Source organism: Toxorhynchites rutilus, chromosome 3 (assembly GCF_029784135.1).
Source record: "Toxorhynchites rutilus septentrionalis strain SRP chromosome 3, ASM2978413v1, whole genome shotgun sequence".
In the NCBI taxonomy this organism is placed as follows: domain Eukaryota; kingdom Metazoa; phylum Arthropoda; class Insecta; order Diptera; family Culicidae; genus Toxorhynchites; species Toxorhynchites rutilus.
In genome coordinates this window covers 228,067,375-228,079,288 of record NC_073746.1, presented here as the reverse complement: position 1 = coordinate 228,079,288, position 11,914 = coordinate 228,067,375, and the positions used below count along the sequence as shown (strand labels likewise).

Genomic DNA, 11,914 nt, shown 5'->3' with positions numbered 1-11,914 from the left:
GTATCATCAATGAAAAATTCAACAATCGGCAGATTTAAATGCCAATAATTGGTAACCTTGCTATTCCGGGCTATTCCGGTAAATAACCTGGAAAATTCGTTTAGCAGTCGATTTACTAAATTCTGCAGAACGGATTTCTCAATCCCGCCCAAACCATGCACGAACATCCACCAAAGTTCCTGGTTGAAATATACTGTTACTCCTTCCGTAAATAACGTCAGTATCATTTGAAACAATCAGGACCATCTAAATTGCATTTTTTTCGTCACTAAAGATAACCTAGCAATGTTAAAAGTAAAAAAATACCGTCTCACATTGAAGAACTTTTCGTTATGATATATAGCAAAATGCATTCTTTTGAAAACATTCTATGTCATTACATACTGTCGGATAATGTGAGCTTCGGCAAAACTCAGACGCATTTCTATCTGAGATGGTGTAAGATTAAGAGCTTTAAACTTTTTACCAAGGACTTTTTGCCAAAACTTAACGATTTGTCTCTCGGGAAACATTTAAATTCAAAGATTGCTATTTGCATAAGTGATTTTGAGTTTTTCGAAGCTGTTCTAACTATTTTTCGCTTATCCCGGTCAAAGGGCTTCGATTTACATGGAGTTCTCTTCTTCTTACCGTATCCTTGAGGATTCGCCAAATAATTGAGCACTACTTGATGGGATCGTTCAATCCGACGACAAATTTCACTGATACCAACATTTTCTTACGTTCCACCTACGTTAGTAGTATTGAAGACGAAGAAGGTGTCGACTATTGTTGCAACATACGCGCAATGTTTTGAAACTGCGTAGCCGTGAGTGAATGTTGCTTTCCTCGCTTGAGTACGCACAGTCATGCTGCAACGAGCGATGAAAAGTGCAAACTATAACGACTGAGGCGAAGGCATGCTCAAAGCTCATCACAGAACTTCTTCCGTCGTTTATCGTCAAGAGTTAGCAGATAGTCGAGAACTTATCAATCCGGATTCAAGGTCGACTGCTGGACAACACGGCTTTCCCCGAAAGACGACAACAATGATCGGCGTGCGATGCTTATGAGGTTCTCAGATATGGGGAGAATTTTCTCAAAAAGGCCTATGTTAGATAGCTTACCATCGACACGAATTAACAGTCAGAAGTGCAACGAAGTACTTCAGAATCATTTACGGCTGTTTTTGCATCAAAAACACAGTGATAATTGGGTAATTTGGCATCAATTCATAAAATCTGGAAGGTCATAGCATGGTTTAATGAATAGGGGCTTTAGATTCTGGATTGGTCAGATTGTTTACCGAATCAAAATTCTGTCAGGAACTTATGAGGAGTGATCGGACGAATAGTAGATGCAGCTTACCAGCTGTATGAGTGATTTGAAGAGCTTAAACGAGCAGCATCCTCTGCGTAGAACGAGATATCCACTACAACATGGCACAGCTTGGTCGTAACCACCCCGAAAGGGTTATTTGAACTGATTGAGAACTAAAAATGACCTACGAACTAGAAACTTATCGTAATTTATGTTAAATTGGCGTTAATTTTGTAAAGGAGTGAGAGTTTTTCCATCTGGTTCTATAGTTATGAAACACTGGAATTATAGTTTATTGAATGTTTCGCACCTGAACACAACAATAAAGTTGAAATGGCCTGTCTTAAAAATGAAGATTGTTATTGTACTCTACACTATATACTTCAATTCAACCGACTTCTTGCATATCTCTGGAAACTCAGAAAAAATGAGTGGTTTTATAGTTTTAAAACACAGTGATGGTAACCTGATCTGGAATCTGAAAATATTGCGTTGGGGAAAAAGAAATGTCGTATATTGTCAATATATGGCAACACTTAAACATATCTTGTGTTGTACTTATCGCATCGGGTCATACTATACGGCTATTTAAAATCGACAATCTGTGCTACAAGTGTCGTTTTGACAGTGTTGTGATTGTCCTTTTCAGTCTCAAGTTATAGCGCGTCAAAGATGGAGTCCACCAAGCAAGAAATTCGCCATATTTTACGTTTTTACTACCTGCGAGGTAAAACTGCAACGAAGGCGGTCGAAAAAATTCGTGTTGTTTATGGACCCGATACTGTAACGATTCGCATAGCACTGGTTTGATCGATTTTGTTCTGGTGTAGTCGCTGTCGAAGATACACCCCGTACTGGTAGGCAAATCGTCGTGGAAACCGATAAAATCGTTGAAATCATCCAAGTAGACCGGCATGTGAGCACTCGCTCAATTGGCCAGGAACTGGGTATAGACCATCAAACCGTTTGGAACCATTTGCAGAGGATTGTATTCCAAAAAAAAAAGCTGGATGTATGGGTGCCACACGAGTTGACGCAAAAAATCTTCTAGACCGAACCAACGCCTGCGATGCACTGCTGAAACGGAACGAACTCGACCCATTTTAGAAGAAGATGGTGACTGGTGATGAAAAGTGGATCACGTACGAGAACCTAAAGCGAAAAAAGTCTTGGTCGAAGCGCGGTGAGCCGGCCCAAACCATCACCAAGCCCGGATCGACGGCCAGGAAGGTTTTGCCATGTGTTTGGTGGGATTGGAAGGGAATCATCCACTATGAGCTGCTCAACTATGTCCAGACCCTCAGCTAGGTTCTCTACTGTGAGCAACTTGATCGTTTGAAGCAGGCGATTGACCAGAAGCGGCCAGAAATGATCAATAGGAATGGTGTTGTTTTCCACCAGGACAACGCTCGGCCTCACAAATCTTTGATGAACCGCCAGAAGCTACAGGAGCTCGGATGGGATGTCCTAAATATTGCACCCACCGTATAGTCCGGACCTGGCTCCAAGTGATTATCATCTCTTCCGATCCATGCAAAACGCTCTTGGTGATACTAAGTTGGCCTCAAAAGAGGCTTGCGAAAACTGGCTGTCTGAGTTTTTTTTGGCAAATAAGGAGGGGGGTTTTATAAGGCGGGGATAATGAAGTTGCCTTCTGAATGGCAACAAGTTTGCGAACAAAACGGCACATATTTGACTTAAATTGGATTATTTTAAGTATGTTAAATAAAGCGTCAAATTTCGATCAGAAATACGACATTTCTTTTTCCCCAAGTCTATATATCTATAACCGTGCTGAATATCATAAAAATTAGGAAAAAATCAATAAGTCTTCTACTGCTGATATGCTTTCCTTATTTGTTGAGTAAAGATTCATTCCAAAGCATGGACGATGAATTCAATGAAAATTCTAATTTCTCTGCAATTGACTGTAGTGATGCTGTAGGTTTTTCGGAAAAAATATAAACGATCAAAAGGTTAGGCGAAACAAGAGCATTTCCGCTTATGCGAGGACTTATACCATGCTTATTAATTCTTCTACATATCCGGTATTCGCCCGAAGAAAGATAAACTCTGTTTCTGGTGGGATTTGGAATGGATTCTGTATTATGAGCTTCTTCTGTATGGCTCGCAGCAGTTTTTGACTAGGAAGCAAACATGTTCGGGGAGGATAGCATATTTAAGCTGTGTGAAAGGTGGCGAAAGATTGTGAAACAGAACTATGGATATACAATTAAATTGTAATGCTTTGATTATGTTTTTGTTTTCCCAAAAATCGACATTAACTTTTCGGACAACCCATTATGAGCTATCCTGATTTATCCTGATTTTTATTTTCATTCTTCCTGATTTTTTGAAATTATAGTTGGCAACCCTGCTCATATCACTTCTGGATTCCATCATTGAAAATGTTGAAAAGGTGTCGAAAGTTCCATTCTTGTAGCTGACTTAAACATCCACAATGACAGTTTGCAAATTTAACCAAATATGTATAATTCGAGGACTATAAAGAGCCCATAGCACTCAACATGACGGCTTGCAACCATAAAACATAAATTTTATAAGTTTTCTTCTCACCCCTCGGTTACCCGGTGTCACAGCTCAAAACAACGAGCGATAATATGATTAAGCCTATCAGCTTTGCTTGAAGTGTAGAGAAGTAAAAAATACATTGAGGGTTGAGGGTGGGATTTTTTCTACGCTTGGGCTCGTGCTCTCCAACTTTGCAACAGTGCCGAAGAAGCTTGTCGCTTTTGCAGAAGATTCATGGAGCAAAACAAAGGAAAAAAAAGATCAAATCACCGCTCTTTGATGCGCTTCTTTTCTCCGGTAGAAGGAGAATACCTACCTTGATGGCGGCAAGTGCTGAGGTATTCGGGGTTCTTTTTGGCTCGCTCAGCGTTTTGCTCAGCCGTAGACGATGTGCGCGTTGGCGTATATAAGCGTTTTTCCGACGACAAGAGGACATCATTCGAATAGTTCAGCTCATCCTAGGCGGGTTTAAAGTTCCTAGAATCGCAATCGTTTAAAAACTCAAACCAACCGGCAAAATGAATAAGTTTGCAGTGTTCGCAAGCGTGTTTTGTGTTCTGTTGGCGGGAAACCTGGTTTTTTCGGCACCGGCTCCGCAGGCTGGTGATGCTGCGCCACGGTCCAGCGGCCAGGATGTGGAAGTTGTGCGGTACTTCAGTGAAAACAATGGACCAGATGGATACAAATTCACGTAAGTGGTGTGACTTGGAGGGAAGTTGTGTGGGGAGTTGACACCATATGCGCCACCTGAACTGTGAAGGATTGTGTCATTGTTATCCCGATAAACGATAAAAAAAGAGACTGTATGTTGAAACGACGAAATGAAAGTTCAGTTTAAAATTTCAGTAAATTTAAAAGTATATATTTTTTTGAATTTTGTAAGAGTTCCTTAAAATTTGAATTTACTGTAATTCATAATGGACTTGTGATTGTTAAAGTGACATCAATGAAGAAAAGTTCAAAATTAAGAGTACAGTGTCTGGTTAGAATTTCGAGATTCAGTTTGACATTTTTGGGTTACACAGATTTTTTAAATTTAAAATTTCCATTAAATAATGATTGCACAGCAATTTGATCATTATTTCGCGGAAATTTTATATTCATGATAAAACATGAAAGGTCAATTTTAATACAATCTAAAACGTTACTGTAGTGAAATATCCTGGTGATGTGCAAACGTCGGAAATGTTGTTACACTGTTAAATTATGTGTGCATTTACTCCACGCCTGACATCAGACTAGCATTAATACCACCACCAAAGACATGTTGCTGTCTGACACCAACGGGATTTCTCATTATTATTTGAATTAACTTCATTTAATATGATAACTTAGAATCAGAACAATTAAATTCACAAGGTATTTATGTCACTATCGAATCTGCCGTTTGTTTTGATATTGAATGAAGTTGAAGTTAGATCGTCAATCGTCATGTTGATGTCTGAGACTACATGTTATTTGGGCTGGTGGTAATGCTAGTCTGATGACAGACGTGGAGTAAGGATACAAAAAAAAGTTCCACGTTTTGAAACAGTCCGCATGCACGAAGTAAATATAGTGATGGATTTTCGCGAAGAACAAACAGATTTTTAAAATTCAAATAATTTTTTTTGTATCAAGAAAATATTGTATGTAATAGAGTAACACGTTTTCTGTAGGTTGTGAAAAAATCATGAACGAAAATAGTGTCTGACAATGGCTTCATATAATATTGACGAGTCATTATTCCTATTCGAATAATTTGGATGAAGATGTTTGCTCTCCATATTGCTCGCATTTTCTTTATTATATAGAAAAAACTTTCCAACACGGAAATATTCCAACTATTCTCCAAGCTTACATTTTACAAATCAGTCAATAATTCAGCAGCTAAGTCATTCAAAATTAATAGTTGTATGGTACAATACACTAGTCTATATTCTCTCAATCTGTTTAATTTCTATTTAATAGATTCCACTTTATTCAGGAAACTCATTCCATCAATATAAAATGTAACATGAAAACAAACGGACCTGATCTTTCATTTCAGATACGAACTTAGTGATGGTCAGATTCGTTCGGAGGTCGGTACTTATCGGGACGTAAAGGACGCGGAGGGCAATGATGTGAAGTCGCTATTCGTTCAAGGATCGTACTCGTTTGTTGATCCTAATGGTCAAACCCACTGGGTGAACTACACTGCCGATGAGAACGGATATCATCCCAAGGTCGGCACTGGCCCCACCGGAGGAATCCAGCCGGGACAGGACGCTCCAATCACTAGCGCATAAGCAGGGAAACACACTAGCGACACACATTCTAAGTCAATCCTTCGAAGTGAGATACGCAGCATAGTGAGACACGCACCTAGCCGATGATGTAAATAATATTGAAAGTGGGAAGCAAGTGTTTCCCTTAGGAATTAATGATACGCAGTAAATGATTAAATAAACTTCGAAGCACTCATGCTTAATGGAATTTGCATGTTGTTTAATTTCTCGAAGCATCCATACTTTAATCAAATTTTATGACTATTTTATGACTCAAACACGGATTTATTCTCGTGTACATTTTTTTGAAAATTATATTATTAACAATTAATTTTAGTTGGTTCCTCGACTAGGATAACTGATTTTTTGCTTGCTTTCTTGGATTTTCATGGATTATTGGAAACAATCGTATAAACAGTATTTCCTGTGTCAAGCAAAAGGAACGATTCGATTTTACGCGATATAATCCCAAGCTGTTGGTGTTTATCTTCCTCCATGTGTTCACGTGTTCCACACTTAAAACTCAGTTACGTTACGAATCGTTCATTCTGAGAGTCGTGTAGGATTTTATTCTTCTGGTACGATTTGCGATTAAATGCTCCTCTAATTTACTCCAAACTTTGAAAAATCGGCTAGAAAAAACGACTGAACGTACCAATATGAAACGTTCACTGATGTTTAGGAAATACACTCTGCCATAAAAATGAAACACAAATTTCTGCATTACTCGAGAATTAATGAAGCAAATGAAACGAAATTTGGCATGTAGAGGTTTTAGGGTGCAATAAATGATTCTTTGGTGGTTAGATACTCCTCCCCTCTCTCTAAGGGGGGGCTGCCATAGAAATGAAACACCAATTTCTGCATAACTCGAGAGCTAATGAAGCATATGGAACCAAATTTGGCATATGGAGATTTTAATGAGCAATAAATGTTTTTTGGATGGTTTGATACTCTTTTCCTCTTTCTAAAGAAAGAGAGGGAGGGTGCTGAACAACTCGAGAACTAATCTAACAAATGGAATCAAACTTAGCTTATAGAGGCTTTAGGGATCGATAAACGTTTCAATGGTAGTTCGACACTCTTCCTCCTTCTCTAAAGGGGGGCTCCCATACAAATGAAACACAAATTTCTGCATAACTCGAGAACTAATCAAGCAAATTGAGGCATATTTGGCATGTGGAAGTTTTACGGGGCACGATACGTTTCTATGGTGGTTCGACACACCTACCCCCTCTCTAAGGACATGGGAGCTGCCATACAAATGAAACACAAACTTCTGCATAACTCGAGAACTAATCAAGCAAATGGAGCCAAATTTGGGATGTGAGGGTTTTTGGGTACGAAAAATGTTTCTTTGATGATATGACACCCCTTTCTTCTCTGGAAAGGAGAGGAGATCCCATACAAATAATGCACATATTTCAACCAAAATGACAATTGAAAATTTTCGGAAAACTCTGAAGGAAAACGGGAAAATTCGAAAAATTCAATTCGCATATGTTCTACAATTACATATTGACAAGCGTTGTTAGTTCATTTGATGTTTGCGGTAACGAAATTGATCTTCGTTCGAAAGTGGAAATAGATTTTAATGGATAAAACGCACTCCTATATCGTCTTCTAGCTATATAAATAAAAATGGATTGCCGAATGTGTTGATAAGAGCAAAACTCGAGGAAAATCAAGAGCAAGGTAGCCTCATCGTTCCGCGCCCTGGGCTGGGTGGTCACGTCCGTCTAGGCCGGTGACGTTGTACCAAAGTTCACCTAGCCGCGACCGATAGAAAATTGCTGGGTGAACCACAAACGGAGAATCTACTCCAATAATTTTGTGGTCAAACAAAGAAGCAGCTGATCGCCAAGGCCACGAAAGATCTGAAGAACTGCTGACATTTTTTTTTCATCGATCATGACTAAGGTTCCGGTCATCCACTGAAGGCTGCCCGGGCTTCGAATCATTTTTTCGAAGACTTCCTCAACGTAGCATTCAAGAAAAAATTGGTCCATTGAAAAATATTTTGTAGTAGATTTCATCGCCAACTGAAATTAATACATTTTTTTAAACGCATCCCTTCTGAGCTTACTGTCTCTGCCAGGGCGATTTCTATCGACAACTCGTTGCGATTCGCCGTTTTGCACATCACGAATAACAAATTTTTGAGTACACATAGGAATTGCTTTCGAAATCACTGCGTTCTCCATATTTTCAAATTAATCAAATGTGATCTAGTGTACAAATGCACCAAATCCAGCCGTTTGCTTCAAAACATGCATGTAAATGGCCATTCCATATCCGAACTGTACTTATCGTCATTATCGTCAATACATGCGTAAGCATGTATTTATATTTTTTCCTGCAACAAAGCCTTAGATTCGATCCGTGACTTGGAATGCTCTTCAAGTATGTAATGATCTAACCACCAGATATACTATTCAATCATTCTATGAAAGTGGTGGACTGTATAAGATGGGCGCAAACTTCTTGTTTTACGATGAAAAGTAGAAAAGTTTCTCACCATCATCTGAACTCTTAACAGTTTTCAAGTTTGAATCATGAATTCTTCAAATCGTAAAATACAATTGGTCAAATTTATACTGGGTACTTCCAGTCAAACAAGAAACGAAATTTGTCGAGCACAGTCTATTTCCTCCCATGGAATTTTTTTTTGTGGAAGTATATTACACGATCTTTTTGATGAGGTGCCGTGATCATTGTTCATATCATGCCAGAGTGATTCATCTTTTGCTGGAAAGATGCAACGAATTGATGTGAAATTTCACAGGCGAATTTAATGCATTAATTTTGTAGTACGTCACCGATGCAGTTGTGTCTCGGACATCATCATTAATTGAAAAAAAAAGAGAATTTTGCAGGAAACTGAACAAGTGATAATCTGAAGAAGCGATATTAACTGGTAAGTACGGCGGGTGAGATAACACATCCCAGAAAACAACCAAATGGATGTCGAGTTGTCAAAGAGACGTAAGGTATGGCATGGTGGTGAGAAATACGAGGATTTTCGTATTGGCCATTTCTGGTTGTTTTTCCTATATCGCTGCCTTCAATTAGACCAGTTGCGATCTTTATTTGTTGACATTTTTCGACTGTCCCAACCTGTTCTAATTCCACCACAGACACATTTTTATTATTTCAATAATGGTGTAAATGATTCATTCCTCATCACGCTTCACGTTTTTTTGCTTTGAAAAATGGCGTGTTTCCGTTGCGTCTGCTCGGCGATTCGCAGATGTAGAAGTGATCCATTGCATGTGTGTGGAACCCATACATCGTAGCGATTTACGTAATCAAGCTTCACCTGGTGATCATGAACGATACGTCAATAGGATTCAGATAATAAAATTATGATAATGAAATTTTACATTAGAATTTCAATATACACGGAAGAATTAAACATCAATGAAAAATCCGTAAACAATTGGAAAATGTTCCGAATAACGCTTCATCTGCTGAACTAAAATTAATCGACCTGAAGGAATCTGTCATAACGCTCTAGCGGAGAATGGACCAAGTACAGTTCGTATAGCGATGTTGGCTTCCTTATGTTAGTTAGTAGTAAGTTAGTCAGGATGATAACCGACGTGACAACTTGCATGAATTTAGGGTTATCATGAATACTTTAACACTACCATGTCACTGAAAAAACCTTTTCGTGGAGTTTTTTAAAATTAAGATTTGCTATGTTAGATTCTTCTAGATAATCTAGAGTAAAGTGACCAGATGGTCAGAGGTCTAACGCGGGACGCCAACATAAAAAAGTACGTTATGTGAATGTAAAGGGTGTGTCACATCAAATTGCATCACGGAAAAAACGCTGTAGAAATTTAATTTTTAGGAATTATATCTTCAGCTTTCGCTTATAATCAGATAAGAGTGTATAGATCCCGTTGGCCATGCTTCACTGTCAATTTTTCGTAAATTTGGAAAAATGTCGTCGAACGAAAAAGAGCGTCGTGAATTAATCCTGCGCACTCATTTCGAGAATCCGGAGTTGTCACATCGGGACATCGGTAAGATGCTGGGAATCGTCTAATCCACGGTCAGCAGAGTACTAAATCGATACTTCGAGAACCTAACCATCGACCGGAAGGTGAAGAACGGCAAAAATGGATGCTCCGTCAGTGAAAAAGATCACAAGCGCGTAGTTAAGCAGTTTAGACGTGATCCGAGAAGTTCGGTCCGGGATGTCGCCAATAAGCTGAATTTGTCAAGTTCATTCGTCCAGCGGACCAAGCAGCGGGAGGGCCTGCGTACATACAAGGTTCAGAAGGCTCCTAACCGCGACGAAAGGCAAAACATGGTGGGGAAGACGCGAGCCCGGAAGCTGTACACCGAAATGCTGACGAAGCCGCATTGCCTGGTAATGGACGACGAAATCTACGTCAAAACGGACTTTCGTCAGCTGCCGGGCCTGTTGTTCTTCTCCGCAGAGGACAAATTCAGCGTTCCGGAGGAGATTCGCAAGCAGAAACTATCCAAGTTTGCCAAAAAGTACATGGTGTGGCAAGCGATCTGCTCTTGCGGAAAGCGGAGCGCCCCCTTCGTGATGACCGGCACGGTAAACGGGCAGATTTACCTTAAGGAGTGCCTACAGAAGCGTTTACTACCACTATTGAAGCAGTACGAGGGCCCGACCATCTTCTGGCCGGATCTTGCTTCGTGCCTCTATTCGAAGGACGTGTTGGAGTGGTACGAAGCCAACGGGGTCATCATCGTGCCAAAGGAAATGAACCCGCCCAACGCGCCGGAGCTTCGCCCAATAGAGAAATATTGGGCGATTATGAAGCAGGCCCTCCGGAAGAACCCAAAAGTTGTCAAATCGGAGGCGGACTTCAAGAGAAAATGGATTTCTGTTCAAAAAAAACTACAACCTGACGTTGTACAGAACCTTATGGACGGGGTAAAGAGGAAGGTGCGAGCATACGGGCTTGGACTCGAAGTATGAATAAAAAGAAAATGCCAAAAGTTGTTTAATAGTTTTTATTTTACTGTCTAAAATTTTCAAAAGGATCGGTCTACTGGGCGAATTTCTACAGCGTTTTTTCCGTGATGCAATTTGATGTGACACACCCTTTAAGCTGGAGAAGTACAATTGTTTAGTAAGTCTTTAAGCTTATTCACTCGTGAAATACTTTACATGACAAATATTTACATTGCAACAAGAGGAGGCAATCTAGCGTAGTGTTTAACATCCGTACCTCTCAAACTAAAGGTCATGAGTTCAATTGTCACTCCCGACATTCTTTCTTCCAAAAACCTTAAAATATAAGATATTTTTCGACTCCGTGTATTTTACGTAGAAGTAAAAAATTCTTTTTTTTTCCTTTATTAAAATAAATTAGGCTCAGCTGTCCCATAGGGCAAATTTTGGCCAATCAACCATTATAATAAATACATAACATAAACTATAATTTCGGCATCTTCAATGAAAATTCCAGTGCCTCTTTCAAACTCAAAGATCCTTGTTCCGTGTATGTCGCAGAAATGGGTGCGATATACTATGCTCTAGGGATCATTGAAACACTGCCCATCGACCATTATTTTATTTTTTTCAGACAGTCTCAGCTCAATAGAGGCAATCCGCTCAATGAAAGTTGATAAACGCTCATCTTATTTCCTAACAAGAATAAGACATCTATTGAGTGTTTTGGTCGAAAAATTATTCAAGATTACCTTAGCATGGGTTCCCTCTCATTGCTCGATTCCGGGGAATGAGAAAGCGGACTCGCTAGCTAAGGTGGGCGCTTCAGAAGGCACACTTTTTGAAAGGCAAATTGCCTATAATGAATTTTTTCACATTCCTCGTCAGGACA

The 11,914-nt window shown here is 39.5% G+C and overlaps 1 protein-coding gene across 1 annotated transcript; it reads left to right on the top strand.

Moving 5' to 3' along the window:
• The first annotated feature begins 4,267 nt into the window (after nt 1-4,267).
• LOC129777843 (endocuticle structural glycoprotein SgAbd-5-like) lies at nt 4,268-6,288 on the top strand. Its single transcript, XM_055784387.1, has 2 exons — nt 4,268-4,522; nt 5,861-6,288. Exons 1-2 carry the CDS (start codon nt 4,350-4,352, stop codon nt 6,099-6,101), a joined length of 414 nt encoding a protein of 137 aa, XP_055640362.1. The 5' UTR covers nt 4,268-4,349; the 3' UTR covers nt 6,102-6,288.
• Nucleotides 6,289-11,914: the final 5,626 nt, after the last annotated feature.